General features: G+C 37.0%; 2 protein-coding genes across 2 annotated transcripts; one reads left to right on the forward strand and one right to left on the reverse strand.

Annotated features, from left to right (window-relative positions):
- Positions 1-2,633: 2,633 nt before the first annotated feature.
- Positions 2,634-3,509, reverse strand: LOC132904194 (uncharacterized). Its single transcript, XM_060954105.1, has one exon. It carries the CDS (start codon positions 3,507-3,509, stop codon positions 2,634-2,636), a length of 876 nt encoding a protein of 291 aa, XP_060810088.1.
- Positions 3,510-19,147: 15,638 nt separating this feature from the next.
- LOC132904261 (piggyBac transposable element-derived protein 4-like) lies at positions 19,148-25,177 on the forward strand. Its single transcript, XM_060954188.1, has 4 exons — positions 19,148-19,481; positions 20,071-20,253; positions 20,341-20,484; positions 21,085-25,177. Exons 1-4 carry the CDS (start codon positions 19,462-19,464, stop codon positions 23,033-23,035), a joined length of 2,298 nt encoding a protein of 765 aa, XP_060810171.1. The 5' UTR covers positions 19,148-19,461; the 3' UTR covers positions 23,036-25,177.
- The last annotated feature ends 1,918 nt before the right edge of the window (positions 25,178-27,095 follow it).

Below are 27,095 nucleotides of genomic sequence, written 5' to 3' on the forward strand. Positions count from 1 at the left end.
GGTTTCTCCATAGAGAAGTTCAGATGGAGTGGCCTGTAAATCTTCTTTAATCGCGTTACGTATGCCCAGTAAGACTAAAGGTAAAGTTTCCGTCCAGTTCACATCGCTATGACACGTTATGGCTGTTTTTAGTTGGCGATGAAAACGTTCAACTAATCCGTTACACTGGGGATGGTATGCGGTTGTTTTTCGGTGTCGGAATCCTATTTGTTTGGCCAACTGTTGAAATAGGGACGATTCAAATTGTTTTCCGCGATCGGAGACTATATCTGTGGGACAGCCGTATCGGGAAATCCAGTTGGACACAAAGGCTTTGGCCACTGCTTCTGCGGTAATTTCGACGAGTGGGACAGCTTCAGGCCATCGCGTGAAGCGATCGACTGCTGTCAAACAATATCTAAAACTAGCAGATGGTGGGAGGGGACCAATCAGGTCTATATGGACATATTTGAAGCGTGCTTTCGGTAAATCTAAGGTACCTAAAGGTGAAGATACATGACGATTTACCTTGGCTCGCTGACAAGCCAAACATGCCTTAGACCACTCACGACAGTCTTTCCTCATTGAAGGCCAAACGTAACGTTGAGCAACTAATTTTGCACTAGCGTTTGCACCGGGATGACTAAAACAGTGAAGGTGCCTAAAAATCTGTTGACGGAACTCGTTTGTGACAAAAGGTCTGGGAGTCGGAGTGCTGACGTCGCAGTACAAAAAAGAACGACTCCCTGGAACAGTTGTTTTTTCCAGACGAAGTGAAGTTTCGCCTTGGAGTATTTTGGACAGTTCTGGATCTGATTTTTGGGACTTGGCAAGAAGCTCTAAGTCAACCGGCATCTGCAGTTCATCAACACGGGAAAGAGTGTCGGCTACGACATTGTCTTTACCGGCTACATGACGAATGTCAGTTGTGAACTGCGAGATGTAGTCCAAATGCCTGTACTGACGGGGTGAGCAATTGGCCTTGCGTTCGTGGAAAGCAAAACACAACGGTTTATGGTCAGTGTAGATAACAAAATGTCTAGCCTCTAACATAAACCTGAAGTATTTGATACTTTCGTAAATAGAAAGGAGCTCTCTATCATACGTAGAATAACGTTGTTGGGAGGGGCTCAATTTGCGTGAAAAGAACGCAAGCGGCTGCCAACTATTATTAATGTGCTGCTGTAAGACAGCGCCAATGGCGATATCGGATGCATCCGTAGTCAGAGCCAGCTTAGCCTGCGGGTCTGGGTGTGCCAACATAGCTGCATTAGCTAAGCTTTCTTTGCATTCATTGAAAGCTCTTAGCGCGTCACCTGTAATGTTGACTGGTTCTAATCCTCTTACCGATCCCACAAGCAAGGCATTCAGGGGAGCCTGGATTTGGGCAGAGTTAGGTAGGAATCGCCTATAGAAATTAATCATACCCAAGAATCTCCTAAGCTGCTTGATGGTTGTAGGTAAAGGGAAATCAGCTATGGCCTGGACTTTATTTTTCGTAGGTTTAGCGCCCGAATGAGAAATGGTGTAGCCAAGAAAGGATACTTCGGGCTTGCCGAAAACACATTTGGCGGTATTAATAAGTATACCATATTCTTTCATTCTTGTGAAGATTTGACGCAGGTGGTCCTCGTGTTCTGTCTCGGTTTTAGAAAATATTAAAAAATCGTCCAGATAGGGAAAACAGAAATCGAGTCCACGAGTCATCTCGTCGACGAACCTCTGAAAAGTTTGGCCAGCATTTCTCAGACCAAACGTCATATACGGAAATTCGTATAGTCTGAAGGGTGTAGTTATTGCCGTCTTCGGGATATCGTCCGCGAAGACGGGGATCTGGTGGTAGGCTTTAACCAAATCTATTGTTGAGAACACATTACAGCCTGATAGATTGTTGGCAAAGTCGTGTATGTGCCGTATCGGGTATTTATCAGGGATCGTTCTTGAGTTGAGTTGCCTATAATCGCCACATGGACGCCAACTATTATCTTTTTTAGGAGTGAGATGAAGAGGCGACGCCAATGGACTGTCAGAAGGACGTGCTGTGCCGTTTGCGAGCATAGCGTCGAATTCCAGCTTGGCGATTTTAAGTTTATCTGGAGCCAATCTCCGAGGAGAACAAGAAACTGGGGGGCCTGGAGTGGTTCTAATATAATGAACTGTGTTGTGTTTAGGCGAATGTGGTGTACCAGCAGGTCGAGTTATTCGTGGAAATTCACCGAGAATGTTGAAGTACTTCCCTTCGCCAGTCAAGACCTTAACACTTGGTACGGCTGATTCTGTAAAAGAAATGCTAGCAAGAGTTGAAACATTGGTGCTGCTGTCAATTAAGCGTCTATTTCTTATGTCTACAACTAAATTATAAAAACTAAGAAAGTCCACACCAATGATTGCCTTGGTAACGTCGGCCACGATGAACTGCCATGGAAAGTCTCGACGAAGTCCAAGATTTAAATTCAACTGTACTGAACCGTAAGTGTTTATTGTAGATCCGTTGGCTGCACACAACTCATAGTTTGATTTAGCACGTCGTTCGTTGATCATGTACCTCGGTATGACGCATAAGTCACTTCCGGTATCAATGAGGAATTGAACTTTGGATCTGCTATCAACCACGAACAAGCGACCAGTCATCTGCGGGCAATCGTCAGTCGCCATTACCGACTGCCCTGGGAGTTTTCCGCCTTAAAATCGCAGGGGGTGATGCATTTCCTGGCTTTGCCTCCAAATTTAGCATGGTACCAGCACAGTGGTTGCTTCCTATAGCGCGAATTGGATCGGCTGCGGTTGCGGTTACCATAATTGGATCGATTCTGCGATCTGGAACGGTTATGGGCTGTCAGGGCTTTCACCTGCCTAGTAAGCTCCGCAATCTGTTTCGCCATATCTTCCATAGTTATGGCGGAATAATTTGAAGAAGACGTGGATGCTACCGTAGGCGCTGGAGGTGCAATGTCCTGGATACGGTCTGCTAAATCTGCTAAGGTTTCTATTGGTGACGAGGCTTGCGAAGCGATGACCTGCTGCATGTTGTGAGGGAGGCGGCTCGTCCAAATAGTCCTCACAAAATCTTCGGGAACGCCGGGTCCAGCCAAGTGTTGAAGGTGTCGAAGAAATTGGGATGGCTTTCTATCACCAAGCTCTTCGTGCATAAGAAGTTGCTTGACCTTCTTCTCCTTTGAGGCCGACAAACGCTTTATGAGTTTACTTTTAAGCTTTTCGTATTTGTTGGTAGCCGGAGGGGAAACAATAATATCTTCAACTTCTGCAGCATATTGGTTGTCTAACTGAGATATAACATAATAAAATTTTGTCGTATCAGCGGTGATGTTAGATATTAGAAATTGGCCCTCCAACTGCGCGAACCAAATCATAGGTTTATCTGGCCAAAATGGTGCAATCCGAACTCCGACTCTGTAGACGTCCGATGGTACCGTGGAAACGCGCGCTTCGGTAGTGTCTCGTTGACCAAAGTCCGGTGCGCTTTTTTCTCGTTGTACCGACTTCATTGATTCTTCGCTATCACTTGCCATTTTCTGTGGTTCTTGAGACGGGGTCACCAGTTTAGGTATAGCCAAAAGATAGGAGTTACCTTCATTGTAATTGTGTGTAGGTAGCAAATAAATCACTTAACTCACGGAAATGTTTATAAAGTTTATTTAACAGAAGGCAAGATAAAAGCACAGTGAATAGCAAGATAGAAATGAAAGATCACAGCACAGATAGAAAGAAAAGTTCGGAAGATAAGCTATAGAAAAGATAGTTCAGCTAATTGCGTACGTGCGTAATAATGTAAACAAAGCGTTAGCAATGAATGTACAAGCGACATGAGCTCCGCGTCAGGATATGATCTCGACTGGCCGATGGTCAGCGACGGCGGCCGAGGAATGCGCTCGCGCAACGCCCAGCGAAACCGGTTTTGATCTACGGGGATAATACGCGTTTCCATAAGACCGCGACTACAACTGACTGGTACACGGCACATCCGATACGATATTCAATATTGATATCATGTATATTAGAATTTAGATTGTAAATATAAAGTGTAAACATTATTAATATTTAGAATTAGGAAAGTGTATATATTGTAAATAAATAAATTGTAAATATAAAATTTGTTAAGGTTTGAATTGTAAAATATAAACGTGTATAAATAAAATAGTAAAATGTATAATTGATATACATTCAGTCAGAAAAGTATCGGGAATGGATTATTTATTTATGGTTCCAAATTCAAATTTTTGTTTTTTTTGTTGTTGTTAGATTGGCACAACTGTTTTCCATTTTGGCGCGGAGTTTGAGTTGCATCTGTTGTTTACATTAAATACAGTGCTATTTTTAGTTATATCATATCTAGTGTGTATTGCTAATTTCATAATGGATAAAAACATCGAACAAAGAGTTTGTCTTAAATTTTGCATTGCCAATGGAATATCGTGTTCGGAGTCACTGAAAATGTTACAGAAGGCTTACGGTGAATCGACTTTATCAAAAACTCGTGCTTATGAGTGGTACAAAGCGTTCAAAAGCGGTCGAGATGTGATGGAAGATTTGCCTCGCTCTGGTAGGCCATCAACGTCTGCAACTGAAGTTAACATCGCAAAAGTGAAGGAAATAGTGACTGAAAATCCTCATTCAACTTTGAGAGAGATAGCCACCGAACTTTCTGTATCTCACGAGTCGATCCGTACCATTTTAACTAATAATTTGGGTATGAAACATGTTGCCGCTCGGCTAGTCCCAAAAGACCTGAATTTTTTTCAAAAACTCAAGCGCATGAGAGTCGCTGAGGACATGCTAGAACGAGTCAATTCCGACCCAACATTCATGAAACGCATTGTTACTGGTGACGAGACGTGGGTTTACGAGTTTGACATGCAAACTAGTCAACAAGCTTCGGAGTGGCGCCTTCCAACTGAACCGAAACCGAAAAAACCACGCCAAAGTCGTTCAAAAGTCAAAGTCATGTTGACTGTTTTCTTTGACTATCGCGGTGTTGTGCACTCGGAATTCTTGCCGGAAGGTCAAACGGTAAATAAGGAATATTATTTGAGTGTTATGCGGCGTTTAAGAGAGCAAATCCGACGAAAAAGGCCAGATTTGTGGAAAGAAAATTCTTGGATTTTGCACCATGATAATGCACCTTCGCACAAGGCCATCATTGTGAACGAATTTTTAACCAAACACTCAACAAATACCATCGAGCAACCACCATATTCACCAGATATGGCTCCAGCCGACTTTTTTCTTTTTCCTAAACTCAAATTACCACTTCGTGGCACCCGTTTTCAATCGGTAGAAGACATAAAAGAGAATTCGCGGCGAGAAATGACCTCAATTCCGGAAACAGCGTTTAAAAAATGTTTTGATGATTGGATTATTCGTTGGCGTAAGTGTATCGTTTCTAAAGGAGCATATTTTGAAGGTGATAAAATAAATTTGGATGAATAACAAACAGTTTGTGTATTATTGATCTTTTCCTGCTACTTTCTTGACAGAGTAGTATATACACATGTAAGGTAGGTAGGTCACCTACAGCCTCTTAAATGCTTGTGCATTTTTAACATGGTGTTGACATAATTTGTACAGTGTGTACATATTTTATTTTATCTTTATTTATTTGACGTAATATCGAATTCGTATTGAAATAACTAGTTCTACATTCATTCAGGCTTTTTAATGTAGACAATGTGTATTCGTCCATGATTTAGATTTAAGAGATCTATATTTGTACATTGACGTCCGATGAAAATGCTGCAGTGTAGTTTGTTCCGCCGCTTCTTCTACACATGCGCTTTGGAAGCGGTAGTAGTTATAATTAGATTTAAGTTATGTGACGTCAATAAGTGATACCTTGTATCCAATTTTGAAAATAAATCTATTCTATTCTATTCTGTATAATGGTGTGTTCATAGCGAGAAAGATATAGAAAAATAATATAAGATGATATTGTAAACACAAGATGGCGTCAGATTTAGAATAATAAAAAGGCGAATTAAAGATTGTGTTAAGTAGTAAAAAGAGATCGACAAAGTAACTTTAAATGTCGTTACTTTGTTTTATAGGTATAGTTTGTTTTATTTCAGTTGTCAAATGGAAACATTCGGCTGTATTTGTTTTAATACTGCAAAAAACCTGTAGCATATTTCTCTAAAAAATTAAACGAAGCTCAGAAGAAAAAGAAAGCTATATATTTAGAATGCTTAGCTATTGAAAAGTCTATAAAATATTGGCAATACTGGCTAATAGGAAAACACTTTACAGTATTCTCTGACCACAAACCCTTGGAAAACTTAAATATCAAGTCAAGAACCGATAAAGAACTAGAAGACTTGTCCTATTATCTATCACAATATGATTTCACAATAAAATATACCAGAAAGGAATAATTTAGAAGCAGACTGTTTGAGCAGAAATCCTGTTTTAGAACCGAAAGATGAATATGAACAGTTAAAGATAGTTAACTTAATAACTTTGCATGGTATATTGACAGATCAAAAATCTAATGAAGATATAAAAAAATATAAGAACAAATTAATGTATAAAAACAATATATATTATAAAAGAATAAATAAAAAAGTAAAAATCGTACTATCAGAAGAATTTAGTATGAAATTTATAAAATTATTGATCATGAAAATATGTGCCATATAGGTATAAAGCAAAGCAACAGAAAATTGGAAAATTGTACACAGCAAATCACTTAACTAGGAATATTATAGATTTGTGCAAACAATGTGATGTATGTATAAAGAATAAGACTAAAAAGCAAACTAGATATGGATTAATGTCGCAATTGGAACCTGCCACAAAACCATTTGAAATTGTCTCAATAGACACATTGGAGGATTTGGAGGCTCTAGGACAACAAAAAGATACCTACACCTATTGGTGGATCATTTTACTCGATACGCTTATATAGTAACCTCAAAGACACAGAATGCGAAAGACTTTATAAAACTTTTAAATAATGTACCAAAATGCAATGAGATAGGCATTGTATTATCTGATCAATATCCAGGCATTAACTCCACAGAATTTAATACATTTTTATGTAAAAACGGTATCACACTAATTTTCACTGCAGTAAATTCACCCTTTTCTAATGGACTCAATGAGAGATTAAACCAAACAATTGTTAATAAAATAAGATGCAGTATAAATGGAAAACCAAATAATATGGCATGGACAATATAGCTCATAATTGCGTTAGTAAATATAACAACACAAAACACTCAATAACAGGTTTTGCACCAACATACTTGCTGGATGGCACAAATGTCTCAGTCATACCAGATGAACTTAAACTAAAAAAAGAAACAGATGCGTGGATTAAAAACAGAAAAATTGCATTAGGTTTAAAGATATTTTATTTGACACACAAAGAATTAAATTCACTTACAATGAGCCTTAATCTAATACAAAATAATAGTTAACAAGTAACGCGTTCAAGCAGTGTAAAATTTTTAAATAAACACAGTTGTCACAACACTTATTTTAAGCTTGTTCGTAGACATGTTTTTTTAATCTTTCTGTGAACAAAGTCAAAGATTTGCATTCTTTCAGTTTATTTGGCAGTCTGTTGTACATTTGCGCCCCTTCATACAATATGTTTCTCTTGCCGTAGTTGGTTCGGGGTGTGATTAGTTTTATTTTATTAGTATTTCTTAAATGGTGCTTATATGTTCGTTTACTGAAAGTTATTTGAGAGTGGATGTTTCCGTTTAGAATTTTTTCGACGAGAATGCACATTTTATATGTATAAAGTTGTTTTAGGTTAAAAATGTTAGTTTTTTTATATATGTCCTTTGTTCTGGTTAAGTAATGAAAATTAAAGAGTATTTTTATTATTTTATTTTGGGATCTTTGTATTAAATTCATATTGGTTTTATTTGCGCTTCCCCAGATTTCAATAAGGTATTCTAAATGTGATTTTACCAACGAGTTATAAACATATGTTTGACTTTGGATGGAATACAAGTTCTGATTCTTCGCAGTATACCACAGACCGAGCTAAGCTTAGCTCTTAGGTGTTCAATGTGAGATTTCCAGGTGAGTTTATTATCAAGGTACAGTCCTAAGTATTTTTCTTGGTTAGAGCGATTTAAATTTGTTCTATTTATGGTAAGAGCAGGATAATGTAGTATTTTTTTATTTTTAGCTGAAAAAATCATGTAATTTGTTTTTTTAATGTTAATTGTAAGTAAGTTGCATTGACACCAGTAATTAAACGTATCCAGGTCTGTTTGTGCTCTGCGACCTAAATCTGAAAAGTTATTTCCAAAATAGAAGAGACAAGTATCATCGGCATATAGTGTGATATGACCCGTGAGCCCGATCGTTGTGACATTATTAATATAAATAAGGAACAAAAGAGGTCCCAATATAGATCCTTGGGGAATCCCGCATGTGATGATTTTTGGTTCGGACCGATAGTCTCCTATTTTTACAATTTGATACCTGTTCGAGAGATATGATCGAAAGATTTCTAGAGCCGTGCCCCTGATACCAAGGTTTTCTAATTTATCTAAAAGTAAGGAATGACTTATGGTATCAAAGGCTTTTTTGAGGTCAATAAAAATACCTAAGCAGAACTTTTTTGGTCTATGTTAGTTTTAATTTGAGAAATCAGATCCATTGCAGCTGTAAGTGTTGATGATTGATTCGTAAAACCGTATTGTTTGTCAGTAATGAAATTTAATTGAGTAAGATGATTGTTGAGCCTGCGGTACATGACTTTTTCAAAGATTTTAGATATGATTGGTAAGACAGAAATCGGCCTGTAATTACTTGGGTCCGTTCTTTTGCCAGATTTATAGATGGGTGTGACACGCGCTATTTTAAGAGAATCGGGAAAAGTGCCAGTTGATAAGCATTTATTAATACAGTTTGTAAGGTCCTGTGCGATAAGATTTAAAAGGCATTTGATTGATTTCAGACTAATTCCGTCAATACCCGCACTAGCATCGTTCTTTAGATCCTTTATTATATCCATGATTTCATCCGCAGTACAAGGCTCAAATTCATAAACTTCAGCATTGGGTTTTGATTTTATATATGTTAGTGTATTTATATGTTTATGTTGAAAACTAACAGGAATGTCGTTTGCAAGCTGAGTACCAACAGATGAGAAATAGTTGTTAAATATTTCACAGATTTGATTGCCATCTCGAATAGTATCCGAGTTTATAATAAGTGTAGGTGGAATACAGGTATCTTTGACCTTGTTCACAGCAAGAGAATTTAGCAATTCCCAGGTTTTTTTGGAATCACTTAGACTATCGGTGATTTTCTTAGTGTAATATTCTTCTTTCGTTTTCTGAATTAAAGTAGCCACATTGTCTCTCATTCTACAATATGCTTCTCTCTTTCTTTTGTCTATCTTTTGTTGTTCCCATAGTAAATTTCTTTCTCTAATTCCTTCAATAACATTTTTTGTGATCCAATCTTCCTTAGGTGTATTGAGTATCTTAACTTTAGGTATTTTATTTTTTGTGATGCTGAGTTTGATGTGGTTTTCCAAATGATCGTATGAGTGATTTTCATTAGAGTAGTCTATAGTTCTGAAAGTTTCATGTAGACCTACATAATCTACTGCAAAATAGTTTACTTTTTCTTTTAGAGTATGATTTTTTTTAAAGATTTCTACAACTATTTGTTTGTGATCAGATATCGGTACATCAATAATCGTTAATTTGTAGGGATTTTCATTTAGGCTCGAGCAGACGTGATCAATTATGGATTTTTTGTTATCTTTCTCTCTAGTACAGTGGTAGGTATCTATGCAATTAAGTATCTTATAATCAGCTTCTTTTAACACTCTTTTATAGTCTATAGCATCTTTTTTGTTCTCAAGGAGATCAATATTAAAATCACCGATTACAATTCCTCTTTTTTTGTTTTCTAGTTGGGTCGAAAAGGTATCCAAAAATTCATTTGTATTTCTTTTATCCGGTTTGTAGATGGCACCAATGTTCAGAGCGAATTTTTTAATATAAATCCACAAATAATTTATTCCATGTTCATATGATTCTGTTGTTATCTCATGTTTTATGCTATTATGTACATATATTGACACTCCTCCTCCATCTTTTCCCGTTCTAATATTGTAGCTATGTGTGTAATTGTGAAGGAAGAATGATTGAGCCTCGGTTTGGTTCTTAATCCATGTTTCTGTTAGTACAATAATGTGTATTGTCTCATTTATTGATTTTAATATAGCTTGTAGCTCTTCAAATCGGCCAGGCTTTCTAATGCTTTTAAGATTTGCATAAAAAAACTTTAAAGATTTTTTACTAACAAATAAGTTGTCGTAAGTACATGTAACATTATGAGTTTTATAAGGAGTAGTGACATTTGATACTAGACTTTTTCTATTAAGTTTTTTGATTTGACAAAAAATTTGGCTAATTCAGTTTTGAGCTGTCTGAGATATGTTTTTTGGCTAGGGGTTTGGTCAGAGAACAGTCGAACGCTATCGCTCAACTTTGACCTATTTCGTAGGAGTATGCGAACAGGGTCCGGAGTGCTGAAGCATACTTTAATGAGCCGCCCGTTCGTCTGTTCCGCTGGTTTATATTTTCCCAAACGCATAACTTTTATTGGCATCGGGCAATCAATGTGTATTGATTTCAATTTATCCATTGTCTTTTCTAAATCATGTTGTTGCCTAGTAGCGCGATCGGCGTCATTTATTTCCGGAATACCCTCCAATATTATATTTTTTAATCGTTCGACTCTGTCTTGGAATTCGAGTAGAATATCTTGGTTACAAGCGACAGGCGATTTTAGGGATTGAAGTTGAGATTGACCATATTCGTTGGCATTGTTCTGGCCTTTTTTAGAATCATGATTTTTTAGTTGCATTATTTATTTTTCGAGGGTTTCGATTTTGTGGTGGGTTGCTGAGCTTTCATTTTTAAGCTTGGAGACTTCTTTGCTTAAATTATGAAAGTTTTGTGACAAAGTATACGTAGTTGTTTTGAGATTCTTAATTTCCTTTTTAATTTCACTTAAGTCCTGTATTATTTGAGAAGTGTTTTCCATTTGTGATTTAGCAAATTCTTTGAAGAATGACATAATTTCAATCTTAAATGAATCCAATTCTTCTTTATAGTCTGTATCGGAAACGGGCTGTTTTCTTTTCCGCTGAATTATAAACATGTCTCCTCGTGAGGTACCATCATTTTGTGCGAGTGAAGGTAAATTAGGATGCGAGCCTCCTCCGCTTCCGCTTGTGCCTAGGCCCGGCGGCGAACGTTGCACACTCATTGTAAGCAGGTATCAGTCACCCGACGAATGATTATTTGTGCTAGCTGCGTATGCGCGCTGGAGTAAAGAAATATAAAACTGTACTGCTCACCCTTTAGCGTACTGCTCACCCTTTGCCCAACGTTGCGTGGAAGATAAATTCTGCACTGTGCACAGGTCTTAGTTGCGTAGCGTAATAAGTAAAGGCACCACAACGTGCAATAACAACATTAGAAAGAACAATATAATCACACGAATATAAAAAAAAAATAGTAGACAAGAAAAGAATAAACCATAGTTTCAAAACAGGTGATATGGTTTACGTTGAAAATGGTAACAAATTAAATAGAAGAAAATTAGTCGAGTTATGGATTGGCCCGTATAAAATGGAAGAAAAAATTTCAAATTCAATATATAAGATTAATACAGGTCACAGGAAGATGGAGTCCAATCTGTTTCATATAACTAAGCTCATCCTTGTTTCAATATTAGAAGAACAAGACATTGGATAAAAAAATATCAGAAAAGGAAAAATCTCTAAGGAGATTTTCAATTTCGGAAGGGGGGGGGGGGGGGGGGGGGATGTAAGAAAATACCTTAGAATTCCTTTCTTTAATAGTTCAAATTTGAGCGCTTTACTATTATTGTTATATTGATTTGATAGATGGATATATATAGATAGATTTTCGGCGGTAGGTGAAGAAAACCATAACATCTTGCTCCTGCATTTTTTATAATTTAAAATATAAAGAGTACATATATTTACTTCAAATCCATTTTAACATCAAGCCTGAAGCACTATAGGACCACCGCAGTGTTTGTAACTACATATATGAGGTAATCCATACATATACATATAATAAAACTGTAACTGAACTTTGTCTGTACATTGAAGATATTTAAGAAAAAAAATTATAAGGGGTCTTTTTAGGGTCAATAGAAGCCAAAACAATTTTTTTTAGAATTTTTGTCTGTCTGTTTGTCTGTCTGTCCGTCTGTCTGTCCGTCTGTCTGTCTGTATGTTTGTACGCGCATCACGCAAAATCTACCGAACGGATTTGAACGAAATTCGGCACAGATATAGCTATTAACCTGGATTAGAATATAGGCTACTTTTTATCCTGAAATTCTATCCCAAGGGGATGAAATAGGGGGTGCAAGTTTGTATGGAACTTCGTCATTTTTGAATCGATATAAAAAGCTATAAATAATTAATGATCATATTTATAATGATGATTAAAAAAATAGCATTTTATTGATTTAATTCATTATGCTTTGTTTTTTGATTAAGTTCCCGTGGTTTAGATATTTATTTTTTTTCCCACCCGATACGAGATGGCGCCTCATGAGAATTTAAGAAATAACACGATTGTAGCCGCTGGCAAAATTTTCAATTTATTAGAAACTAGCTGTGCCCGCGACTTCGTCCGCGTGGAATAGTTATTTTGTGCATCATTGAAGCCCTCAAGGAGGAATAATTTTCCCTGTTTTTTTCACATTTTTCATTATTTCTTCGCTCTTAATAGTTGCAGCGTGATAATAAATAGCCTAAAGCCTTCCTCGATAAATGGTCTATTTATTAACACAAAAAGAATTTTTAAATTCGAACCAGTAATTCCTGAGATTAGCGCGTTCAAACAAACAAACAAATTCTTCAGCTTTATAATATTAGTATAGATTATGCAAAAAAATTGATGATTGATGAACCTACGTGAGTGCGTGTTTGAGGATGCTATTCAATCACGAAAATTCTACTGGATGGATTTTGATGAAACTTACGTACACGGGAAGAATAATGCCTGGAATAGAACATAGTTTATTTTTCTTACAAAAGCAAAGTCCCGGGGGCGCAGCTGTTAAAAAACAAATAAATTCTAAAGACAAAAAAAGGAAATTATAATAATGGAAAGTTAAAGTATCTCTTTGTATACAACATTTGCTGTCTTGCCCATTGGAGACATCACAAAAAAACTGTCACAGCTGGTACTTACCGTTTTACCACATCTTTGAGAAGATTTTTTTTTATGTAGGTAGTTTGACGCGCCCCGCATCGGCGACAATGCATCGCTCAAGATTAGCAGGAATAACACACAATGTAGTAACGCCAGTACTTACCGTTTCACCATTGATTTAGTTCCCATGGTTTAGATATTTATTTTTTGACTACCCGATACGAGACGGCGCCACATGAGAATTAAAAGTATTATTATAGTTTACAAAAAAAAAGGCAATTCGAGCTATCTACGGCTTAAAACAAATAGATTCATTTAGAGATTTTTTCAAAACCCTTAATATTTTAACATTGCCCTCACAATACATTTTCGCTTCATAACAATATTATAGAAGCTAAAATTCTTACAGGTTGTGCAGCTGGTGAAATTGTTTTTATACCACGCATTCCCCTCATTCCCAACAACTTTCCATTTCAACTTAAGCGTGTTCAGTTTCCAGTGGCTATATGTTTGCGATGACAATTAACAAATTGCAAGGTCAAACGCTTGGAGCAGCCGGAGGCGACCTCAGGACGAATTGCTTCTCACACGGACAGCTCTACGTCGCTTTCCGCGGGTCACCAGCTGTGACAGTTTTTTTGTGATGTCTCCAATGGGCAAGACAGCAAATGTTGTATACAAAGAGATACTTTAACTTTCCATTATTATAATTTCCTTTTTTTGTCTTTAGAATTTATTTGTTTTTTAACAGCTGCGCCCCCGGGACTTTGCTTTTGTAAGAAAAATAATCTATGTTCTATTCCAGGCATTATTCTTCCCGTGTAGGTACGTAAGTTTCATCAAAATCCATCCAGTAGAATTTTCGTGATTGAATAGCATCCTCAAACACGCACTCACGTAGGTTCATCAATCATCAATTTTTTTGCATAATCTATACTAATGTTATAAAGCTGAAGAATTTGTTTGTTTGTTTGAACGCGCTAATCTCAGGAATTACTGGTTCGAATTTAAAAATTCTTTTTGTGTTTAATAGACCATTTATCGAGGAAGGCTTTAGGCTATTTATTATCACGCTGCAACTATTAAGAACGAAGAAATAATGAAAAATGTGAAAAAAACGGGGAAAATTATTCCTCCTTGAGGGCTTCAATGATGCACAAAATAACTATTCCACGCGGACAAAGTCGCGGGAACAGCTAGTTCTCTTTAATTTAAGCACCTACTGCCGGCTACAACACTTTGTACTTCCCAACTTCACTCGCCACTTCAATATGACCTCAATTGCCACCATACACGAGCTACAAAAGTCTATTGAGTCCAACTTATTGAACAGAATGGCTGATTTTGAGAAGCAACTCCATGCAGCATCAAGGGAGCCAATGACTGTTGCTCGGCTCGCTGAGGACTTTAAGTCTTTTAAAACCCATGTCTTAGGCATCTTGCAATTGCTTCATGAACAGATGAACGAGCTCACTAAGTCCTTTGACGAAGCAGAAATGCGGCACCGTCGGAAATATCTATTGTTTGGCGGCATTCCAGAGTCCGATAATAATGGCAAGGATGATGTGGTGGCCTCTGTTTCTTCTATTATTTCCAACAATCTGGGGATTGACGGAATCACCCCATCTTCATTTAAAGCTTGCCACAGGATAGGCCAGAGAAGGGATGGCCGGCCTCGACCAATCTTGGTACGGTTTGCAGAATATTCCCTTAAGTCATCGATTTGGCGTAAGAAGACTGCACTCAAAGGAACATCTTTTGTGATTTCGGAATTTCTTACACGCAGACGGCAGGCACTCTTCATGGAAGCACGCAAAAGATTCGGGATCACCAAGTGTTGGTGTCAGGAAGGCAATATATTTGTTAAACCTCCAAATGGTAGACCTCAATTAATAAGCACTGCTAATGATATTGAGATGTCCAAAAATTGCCACTACCTATGGAGCGTGCTGATAATAGGTCTGACAAGGCGGGCACTTCGAACAGTGATAAGCAACGGCCTAAAAGGGCGGTGAAAGTAAAATAGCGTGCTACATAGCTAGGGTCCTAGTGATAGTTGCAGAAGTTCTGTTTTACAGTTTTACATATTTTAAGTACCTTCCTACCGTACCGACCTGAGATAGGTACCGACCACTCAGTTGGTGACAGAACAACTGCCAACTAATTTGTGGCATTGACAGTGACAATTCGTTTCGTTTTGTTTTTAGTTTGCTTTCAAACGGTGCGTTCCGTCTAATGCAATTTTCTCGGTACCTACGTTCCTGGTTATGTATAAATTTAATGTTTTTTTTTTCTGTATCATACTAAGACACTTAATTTTTGTTCAAACCTAAGTTTATTTTTTTTTACAATGACAACTTACTTTGTTATTTTTTTATTATACTGTTAAGTTCGTGAATTGAGTTAGTTGCTATGTAAACATTAATTGACTTACTTACGTTGTAAGCCGGCAGGCCATTGCAGATTTGGTGGTAGTGCACTTATTTAGAACTTGTATTCTGTTTTAAAATATTAAGTAGGTATATCTTATTATATTTTAAGTAGTATATAACTAATATTATTTATTTATGGATGACTCTTTTGAGTCGGCTGGGGAAGATTCTTTTCATGATGCCGTCTCACTTGGTGATTTAGTGCGTAAAGACTTGATGCCCGTTAGGAAATATTTTAATGTTTGCCACATCAATGCTCAAAGCGTAGCAGCCCACTACACTGATCTCCTAGAACTTGGAACGGTTGAACATCTCCAAGCAATTCTGGTTTCAGAGTCTTGGCTGAAGCCTTGCCTGGATTCATTTTTGGTTGCATTACCTGGCTATATACTGATAAGAAATGACCGCACTGATAAAGTTGGTGGAGGTGTAGCCATATATTTACGCAGCAATCTTTTTTATAAAATTTTGTTCCAATCTCCCTCTTTTTACTCAGCATCAGCCGAATACATCTTTATAGAAGTTGAAGTGAGCCACCAGAAAATTGTATTGGGGGTTATGTATTGTCCACCAGGTATAAACTATTTTTCTTCTCTTGAGACAGTACTTGAGCTTCTGTATACTCTCATTCCCTTGTATTCGGTGATATCAATACTAACCTCTTACTCGACACCTCTTCTTCTTGTAAACTTCGTGATATTGTTGACTCCTTCAATCTTTCGGTTCTTCCTTTTAATGCCACTCACGTCAATAAGGACTCCCCTGACACCTGGCTTGACCACATATTTACCTCATCACTCGATAATATCATGCTTCATGCTAATATGTGGAAATTTCTTAATTCTCAGGGTATAGATAAAGTACAGAAATCATGTTCAAAATTCCCTTTCACTTTGAATGAGCTTAACAATAATTTTTCCTCAGTTCCTCTTTTAGATGAAAATATAAAATTAGCTTCGATCTCTTCTATTCTTGCTACGCCTTCTCCCGACAGTAGGCCATTTGAATTCTCAGCTGTCACTGAAGACGACGTATACAAAATCATTCATTCCATCTCCTCTAATGCCGTTGGTCCAGATCAAATAAGTCGTGTGATGTTAATTCCAATCCTCTCTTATGTCCTCCCTATCATCACCCATATTATTAATAACAGTTTCTCAGAAAATCGCATTCTTATTTCATGGCTCATGGCCTATGTACGTCTCCCAAAAATCCCAGATCCTACTCATCTAAATGACATACGTCCTATCTCGATACTTTCATTCTTATCGAAGGTTCTAGAAGCATCTGCCTTTAACAAGTTATCAAAACATCTACTTGATAACCACCTTTTGAACAAATATCAATCCCCGGAACTTCATCCGCAATATTCGTTAATGAACATCTGACTTTAAAAAAAAAGCAGTTATTTCGGAAATGCCGTGAGTTCGCTAGACAGAATCAGTATAAGTACGTGTGGATCAAGAATGCAACAGTCCTTCTTCGTGAGCGGGATGACTCAGCTGCCTTCGCTATCCGATGCGACGATGACCTCGCCAAAATCGTGCCAAAACAGAATGTTCGGATCTCTTAAGTGCCTATTTGTCAATGTGAAAAATATTGTAACCATTATCATGTGTTTATTGTTCCTATTCGTATACGTATTTTCAGTGTATAATCAATGTGAAGTAATTAATTTTTTATTTCTTAAAGTGCTGCATTTGCTTACATATTATATCCCGCAACCTGTATGTAACGATCTGAGCCTGTTGAGCAATAAATCCATAACTGAGTATGCGAATTTATTACACCATGTGAAACCTATTATACGTTTACCACTACATAACTACTTATATATATACTATCTTGTTTTATTTACATATTATTATTGTATTACTAAATCAGTGACAGAGGACTCGAACTTATTTTACTATAATATGAATCCTAGCATACATATATACATACATACCTGTCTCAATATATACTTTTACACTATATATACTTATTATACCATTAACTTAATGACAGAGGAGGATTTTTATCTTTTAAAATCATTATCATTATATATAATAAAACTAAAACTAAGTTGATAAAATGTGTGTGCCGATAAAACTTAAAAAGGATTCCCGATACGATAAAGGGACTTATATAGTGCAATAGCCCTTTATCCCCCCTCGAACAAGAAAGTTCCCGTTTTAACTTAAAGGGCGTATTTTTAAAGATATAATAGCTTTTCTAATTCCTTTACTTGAAAATTAAGTGAAGTAGTGGCGCCATCTGTTGTCGAGTAGTTGAACTCTATTCAGAACAACGATTATTTGAGTTGCGTTTTTGCGTCAAACCATACTTGGATGATACAAAAACTGAAGAAGACGGCTACCCTAAATATAGAAGACGATCACCGAAAAATGGTGGCTTCACAGCAAAAATACGAATACAAGGCAAAGACGAACTGGAAATAGATAACCAATGGGTAGTACCATATAACCCACTACTTTCGAAAATGTTCCAAGCTCACATAAACGTTGAATACTGCAATTCAGTAAAATCTATTAAATACATATTATGTAAGTACGTAAACAAAGGTAGTGATATGGCAGTATTTCAAATAGTCCAAAATAGCGAACAAAATAACAGAAATGATGAGATTCTCATGTACCACATGGGAAGATACATCAACAGTAACGAAGCAGCATGGAGGATTTTTAGTTTTCCCATACATGAACGCGAACCAGCTGTGCAGCATCTAGCAGTACATTTGGAGAATGGACAAAGAGTTTACTTCACAAGAGAGTCGGCTAGAAAAATTGCAAGCGAACCACCTGAGAACACAACATTAACAGCTTTTTTCCAACTGTGCCAAACGGATTCATTCGCAAAGACATTACTGTATGTTGACGTCCCTATTTATTATACGTGGGACAAAACAAGGAAAATTTTTCAACGACGAAAACAAGGAATACCAGAGGAGGGTCATCCAGAAATCATGAAAGCTGACACAATAGGTCGAGTATACACTGTACATCCAAACAATGCCGAATGTTTCTATCTCCAGATGTTGTTACACGAAATACGGGGACCAACAAGTTTCACAGATCTAAGGATTATTATTAACGGCTACCTATGCCAGACGTACAGAGAAGCATGTCAACGCTTAGGATTATTGGAAAACGATAACCACTGGGAATTAACACTACAAGAAGCTACACTCACAGCTTCAGCTGAACAACTTTGGGAGTTATTCGCCATAATTCTAACAACATGTAACCCATCAAACCCAAAACGACTATGGGACGCTTTCAAGAGGAGTATGAGTGATGATATATTGTACCAAATCCGACAAACTAATCCAGAACTGACTATAGAATTCAATGATGACATCTTCAATGAAACACTCATTCGCTTAGAAGATAAATGTTTAGCAATAAATAAATAAATAAATAAATAAATAAATTCTTTATTGTCTTGAAAAAATTACATTTTTAGAACCAAGGTTGGGCCTTTCTTTTAAGTTATATAAACCTGTGTTAGAAAGACCTGCTCTTAAATAATTAACCCATAACGCGTCCTAGTTCCTAACCGAGGCACTAACGTAAAACGGCACGAAGCGTCCTAGTTCCTAACCGAGGCAATAACGCAGTCTGTTGTCTTTGGTATTTTTTTTCAATCATTTAAATATCATTGGTCCGCCCAAAACTTCTGTAACAACCAACAGAAAGTCTTTGTCCTTCGTTTTTTATTTTTTAAACCAATGACAATCAACAAAAATTTTGTAAATAAGAACATATTCGTGAGTGAAGTACGCGACAAGACAAGTGCCTTCCGCCATTACTGTTTTTATTGTGCGGTGTGTAAAATTTATTAGCGGAATTATGTCAAAATCTTTTAGAAGGTAAGTGTTTGTTTAATGTATTACATATCAAATTACAGCTTATTAAATAACCTATTTATTAACATTATTTGTTCTGGCCTAAATTTATGATTTCATGTCGAAAAATCGACATCACTTTTACGAACTGAAATCGAACTACGATCGACAATGTTTTCATTCGTTTTCATATTTATTCTATCAAACTAAGTACCATATAAACTATATAAAGTTTAACGTAAATTTACTCAGCTCTCTGGGTTTTTAATTAATTCTGTTGAACTAGTTATAATATAAACAATAATTCGTAATTATGTGATTCCGATCGTCCATATTTTTCATTGCATGGCATTGACCTTGTAATAATGCGATCGCGATTGAAGTCGTTTAGACAGTACCGTTCGCAAAAAGTTTTGCAAATTTGTTTAATTATTTTTTCTTTTAAATATTATTTTCACTTTGTTTATTTAATAACATAGTCAAAATTTTTCAGTCAAAAAAGGTCTTATAAGTTTATCGAGTGTGTGTTTAGTGGTAGGCTTAGGTTTATGTGGCGGAAGTTGTAAATTTTAATTTAGGTTTCTGCACTAAGATTGTTTCGTAATTTTTATAGCAAGCAAAGAGCTATGGCTCGTATCAATGAATCCCGATCCCGATCACGTTCACGATCCCGTTCACGGTCTGTGACGCCGGCATCAAGATCGAGGCGGTGCTTGATCGAGCAAATGGTGTCAACGCACCAGCGGAGGGAACCACACGTAGAGGAGATGCCAAAAATTTGGAAACCGCCCGTTGTGTAAGTATTTACAATAACTACTTAAATATTTATTTTATATTTTATGCTACACGTATACCTAAACATATAATTTTACTTATTTCTCAGCGTTGATCAAGCACTATCTGTTCAGCGAACACCAGGTGGTTCAAATTATGTGGACCCCACGGCTTTGGTTCCAATCTGCCAAACTCCCCGGGGTAGTGTGCGTCGCCAATTCCCCCTCAAAATAAAACTGGAGCAGTCAATGCTGTAAGTGAATCTTCTTAATCAAATTTTTAGGCAATAGGTGTAATGAGCAGCCAGAAAAAAACTTGATGAAGTAATTTGATTATAGGTTTTCAGTATATTTGCTTTACTTCCTACTACTATTATAAAGGCGAAAGTTTGTATGGATGTATGGATGTTTGTTACTCTTTCACGCAAAAACTACTGAACCGATTACCATGAAATTTGGTATGAAGGTAGCTGAAGACCCAGAATAACACATAGGCTACTTTTTATCCCAGAGTTCCCGCGGGATTGATAGGGTTTCCATGCGGACGAAGTCGCGGGCGGCCTCTAGTGAATTATAAATGCGAAAGTTTGGATGTTTTTTATTGCGAAATTTTGGGTGTTTGTTATTTAATTACGCAAAAATTACAAAACGAATATTGGTGAATCTTGTTTAACTGGTAAGCAAGAAAATCACGAAGGATACTTTTTATCCCAAAATTCTCATGGGAGCGGTGCCTCGGGGTAACAATTGGTAACAACCCAGGCTATAATTTACTCATTGAGCCTTTAAACTGAACATGATGTGTCAAGTTTCTTTGTTAAAAGGTGATTGATATATTTTTTTGTTTCATGTAGCACCTCCGCACTAGAGCGGGTTACGGAAATGGGCATTGACGAAGAAGAAGGGAAGGAATTGTTCGAGCAAAAGTCGACGCACATTATGAAGTGGCTGCAAGATATCCCGGGGAGTTCAACACAGATGGAACAGCAGCCTGGACCCAGCCAGCCTAATATGCCATCAAAAAGTGGGGTACCACATAACATATACCAAGAAAATGTCGGGAGTGAATTTGACTCCGAATTCGATGATGAATTCGAATTGCAGGAAAATTTGCCAATAACAGCTGCGGAGGAGCAAGTGCCGTTATCGGAGGAGATGAGCCGGGCCTTGGATGACGCAGCCGAAAATTTGCCGGGCATATCGAGTGATTTTTCGTGGCAGGCCGATTATAATACCTTTAGCGGTCATGCTGAGATATTTTCTGGTCCAACTCCTGGACCTATCCATGACTACGATGGTCCCTATGAAGCTTTTACTAGTATATTTACTAGTGACTTCATGGGGACCATCGTGCGGGAGACCAACCGATATGCCCGGCAAACTATCGATGCACGTAGGGAATCAGGGCAATTAACACCTACATCTCGTCTAAGTCGGTGGTCTGACACCAACTTAGACGAGATGTATGTTTTTATTGCCCTATTCATTTTGATGGGCATCGACATCCGAACGTCACTTCATGAATACTGGCTCACGACTGGGATTCTGCAGCTGCCTTATTTTAGGCAGCTGATGTCATACAATCGGTACATTTTGCTAAACAAATTTCTTCACTTCATGGACAATTCTGCTCCGCAGAATTTGCCGCAAGGGGAAGGGTATTCACTTTCAGCTAGAGTAGCGAAACTGGCACCTGTAATAGTCCATTTAAATAAGCAGTTCTCGGCTCTGTACAATTTAAAACAAGATATTGCCATTGACGAGTCTTTGACCTTATTCAAGGGTCGGTTGTCTTGGATCCAGGCAATAAGGTCAAAGGCTGCGCGCTTTGGCATTAAATCTTTTGAATTGTGCGAGTCGAGAACTGGTTATCTGTACCAGTTCCGAATATATACCGGCAAAAATCCCGCAGGTAACGATTTCGTCGCGCCTAGTGAATACCTTGCTGGAAAAACAACGCAAGTGGTACTTGATTTGTTATCAGGCCTTGAAAATCGAGGGCATCTTGTCACAATGGATAATTTTTATAATTGTCCAGCTTTGACAAGATACCTTAAGAGTTTAGGGTTTGATAATTTAGGCACTTTGCGTCCGAATCGCAAACATGTACCAGTGGAGATCGCGAAGGCTTCGCAGAACGTGCCAAAGGGGACAATCATCGCTCGCCATTCTGGAGACGTTTCATGTATTGCATGGAAGGACTCCAAAATGGTGAACATGATTTCGTCTTATCACACTGACGAAACTTACGTTGGTCGTAAGGCAGGAAGGGATCTCGTAAAGCCTGTTGCTGTACGGGATTACAATAATACCATGGGAGGTGTTGATCTTAAAGATCAAAAACTTTCTATGTATTTATTGGAGAGAAAGAGATGTGTGAAATGGTATGTAAAAATGTTTAAAAGATTACTAAATGCAAGTGTGCTAAATGCATTTGTTATGTTAACCGAATCATTAAAGCGTCGCGGTTTGCCTTTGTTGTCGCATCGGATGTTCCGCACTCAACTAGCCGAATCTCTCGTGCAGAAACACTGCCAAAGAGCCCCAAGAGATATTCAGGTAGATGAAACTGAACATCTGAGGCTTCGCAGAGACTTGCTGCATGTTCCTTTAATGTTTCGGGGAAACGAAAATAGATCGCTTTGCCACATTTGCTTGAGGAATGATATTAAAAGAAAAGTTAATTTCAAATGCAAAACTTGCGATGAATTTATGTGCCTAGGAAGTTGTTGGGAGACTTGGCACTCCGCTGAAGAACTTCCTGGTAGGGTTGTTTTATCTCGCAAGAGTAGGCGCCGAAATTAACTTTTGGTTTAATATCATTGAGTGAATGTGATGAATGTTAGCGGGATTTAATGCCATGTTTGCGATTCGTGGGTAAAGTTAAGACATTCATTCGTTGTTTCTTCTCAGCAGTGCGAAATGCTAGTAGTTGCCAGATAATGTCCATGAAATGAAGGAATTTGTTTAGCAGCGTTACCGCTTCTTCTGCACTGACGCCTTGGAAAGGGCAGTAAACTTAGTTTTGAGTAATTTATTTGACGTCCACCAATGTTGTTAAACCATACGTTTTGACAATTATTAAGCGATATATAGTATCCTATAGTAATGAATAAAAATTTTGAATTAGAATTTTTAATTTGAGCAGTTTTTAAGAATAAATAAAAAGGTTAGCTTTCGTCGTCGACTGTCTATTCTAAGTTTGGATAATTGTGAAGTTGACGTTGTTGAAGAAAATGCTGCAGTGCAGTTTGTTATCGCTTCTTCTGCACTGACGCCTTGGAAGCGGCAGTAAACTTAGTTTTAAGTAATTTATTTGACGTCAACCAATGTTGTTAAACCATACGTTTTGACAATTATTAAGCGATATATAGTATCCTATAGTAATGAATAAAAATTTTGAATTTGAATTTTAAATTTGAGCAGTTTTTAAGAATAAATAAAAAGGTTAGCTTTCATCGTCGACTGCCTATTCTAAGTTTGGATAATTGTGAAGTTCACGTTGTTGAAGAAAATGCTGCAGTGCAGTTTGTTATCGCTTCTTCTGCACTGACGCCTTGGAAGCGGCAGTAAACTTAGTTTTAACTAATTTATTTGACGTCAACCAATGTTGTTAAACCATACGTTTTGACAATTATTAAGTGACTAGCGAGCCGCCCCGGCTTCGCACGGATGCACAGCCGATACTAAATATATCTCTATTAGAACTAACTAAAGGACCGCCCGCACAGCGGCTAACTAAGTCTTGCTCACTTCGCAACAGGCCGTGCAGCAGAAATCGCGGATATTTATAAGATCTACAATTAATTAAAACATTGTATGGTTCTATCTTTTGTAGTTTAGGCAGCGTACGCAAAATAAGTAACTTTTTGGTTGATTTTTTCAGTTTGTGTCCGAAAAATCCAAATATATTACGGAACCCTATTTTTTTTCCAAAATAAAATATAGTCTATGTTACTCGTGGATAATGTAGCTTTCGAATGGTGAAAGAATTTTTAAAATCGGTCCAGTAGTTTTTGAGCCTATTCATTACAACCAAACAAACAAACAAACAAAGTTTTCCTCTTTATAATAGATATGAAGTATACTATAATAATGAATAAAAAATTTGAATTTGACTTGCTAATAGTTTGTAGCTTTGATAATATTATATAATGAAATTTTTTTAATAGTGAATATGTGCCTGTAAAGGTCTTATTTCTGAATAAATGCTTTGACATTTGACCAGGGTTCTCAAGTGATCTGTATTTTTCATTAAAAAAAATGTGGAATGGCTATAATGTGTATTATTAAATAATTAAAATTATCATTATCCCCTGATTTATTTATTTATTTAAAACACTATTGCACAAATTAACAAAAAAATATGTACAAAAGTGGACTTCATGCCATATGGCATTCTCTACTGACTAGTCTGATGACTGACTAACCATCAGACCAAACTGTGATAGCAGAATGGTGCGATAAAGCGCAAATGATCTATTACTAGCTGCGCCCCTGGGCTTTGGTCCCGTGAGAATTTCGGGATAAAAATTAACCTATATTTCCAGGTAATAATTCTACCTATGTATTAAATTTCATCAAACTCCATCCAGTAGATTTTACGTGAAAAAGTAACAAACATCCATCCTTACGAAGTTGCATTTATAATATTATATTAGTAGGAAGTAGGATGGATCTGGAATATAAGAATATCCAAGAGGATGTTGTTATATAAATGTAAGTAGTATCTATCTATCGCTACACAAATCTCAAACTCACGTTCGATCTATGTGATTTGTTCTTTTTTTTATTATAGCTGTAGCCCACGGCTCCGCCCGTGGTAAAAAAGTAGCTCCTGAAGGTTTAATCTGTCTCTGTGACAATTTCATTAAAATCTGTGCAGTAGTTTCTGGGTTTATTCATTATAAACAAAAAAAAAAACAAATCTATCGCGGAGAAGCAATATTCGGCTGGGCGGAAAACAAGATCATTTGTATGAACGAATGAATAAATAATATATTTTTTTTTCCACTAGTAAGTGTAAAAAATATATATTATTTATTCGTTAGTTAAGCTATCTGAATATGTTTTTAATAGTCAATGTATTGTGTGGTATTTTAATTAGATTTAGGAGTTAAAATACGACACCCGAATTCTGGTGTATTACAACATTTATACAGAATGGACCCACATAAAATTATTCGATACTTAGCAAGGAATATGGTCGATTCATTCACTAAAACACGTTATGGATTTTGCAAAAAAAACACACAATAAACTTGCGTAAAAATGACACATTACGATTGAATTACATTTTTGTTGCTAACGGTATGTTGCTCGATTCGTGGCTACGCACCCCGCCCGCGCCCCGCCTTCGCGCTTTCGCCAACGGTCGAAATTGACAGTGTCCGACGGCAATTGTTTATCGTGTGTCATTTGCATAGTATATAATTAATAAACAATTGAAGAGTAATTGTTTGCGTTCAAGTGTTGTGATTATACTCATTCGTAGCGGAATTTACTAAACTTTGTGTTATTGGGAAATATTTTAATGAAGTGTGAATGAATTTCGTGCAATTAACGTGTAAAGTGTGAATGGCGGCCAAAAAAATGTCATCTTTAAAATGTTTGGGGCTACAGATGATACTTGAGGTATTTATTAGTATATAATTTTACTTTTATCTTGATGCTCGTTTCGTTATCTTTTTTTAGGTATACAGTTCATTGAATATAATTATACGGTTGAAGCACAAAGTTAACTTTTCTGCGGAAAGTCGGCAAAATTTTCATTGTACGGGACGTTACCGGAGTGTAGACTATAGGAAATGCGGACGCGTCACGGGTTAAATATATGTTATTTGCAGACAATGTGCAATTACAAGTTTTAGTGCTTAAAAACAATAAAAATAACAGGAACAAACATGCAAATAACAGAAAGCAATTATACAATTTAAACTAAACATTATGGGGTGGAATTTAGTTAAATCTAGATAAAAGTGATTCGACTTCTTCATATGTTTGGGATTTCAGCCAGTTGTTTATAAGTATTTTACAATTACGGCTAGTTAGATGGTATATATTTAACTCTCTATTTAACTGGTTATATAGATGTGAAGATAAGTGTAAAAATTGTCTTTTGGCAAAAGCGGTTTTGAATACATATATTGGGGCTACCACATGCTTCCTACGCTTTAACAAGAGTCTGGGGTCGAAAGACAGTGACTTATGAAGTTTTAGTACTGTGTTCAATATGAATAGTTTTCTTACGGTCAAAACGTCGCTCAGTGTGTACAGGGTCTCTGTAGGAAAACGATAAGGTTTAAAATGAATAACCTTTAGCAGAGCTCGTTGTGCCCTTTCTAGGTCTAAGTATTTGGTTCTGTTTGCGCCACCCAAAATCGGAATACAGTACCCGAGAACAGACTGGACCAGAGATATGTATATTTGTTTCAATAATGCTTTATTGGCGATATGTCTTAAGGTCTTAAAAGTCCATGTTAATTTTCTTATTCGGCTCATAAGTAATTCCAGGTGTGAGTGCCAGGATAAGCGTTGGTCTAACATGACGCCGAGGTATTTTACAGTTTTTTCCTTTGTGATAGCTGGACAATCACAGGGCAAGTTGGAAATGTAATTGCAGTTATGTATTTTTATTTCAAAGTCTTCTGCTGGTTGAGTAGAGGTATATTTAGTGAAGCACATATAATTTGTCTTACTTTTATTCAAAGTGAGTAAATTTGAGTTAAGCCAATTCGACACCCTGATGAGACCCTCTTCCACCGAATGCCGTACCTTTTCCCACGTATCTCCAACAAAGACCAGTACGGTATCGTCTGCATAGGATACTATTTTACCGTTCGGGATTACCATGTCACAGAGGTCA

This window comes from Amyelois transitella, chromosome W (assembly GCF_032362555.1).
Source record: "Amyelois transitella isolate CPQ chromosome W, ilAmyTran1.1, whole genome shotgun sequence".
Taxonomy (NCBI): Eukaryota; Metazoa; Arthropoda; class Insecta; order Lepidoptera; family Pyralidae; genus Amyelois; species Amyelois transitella.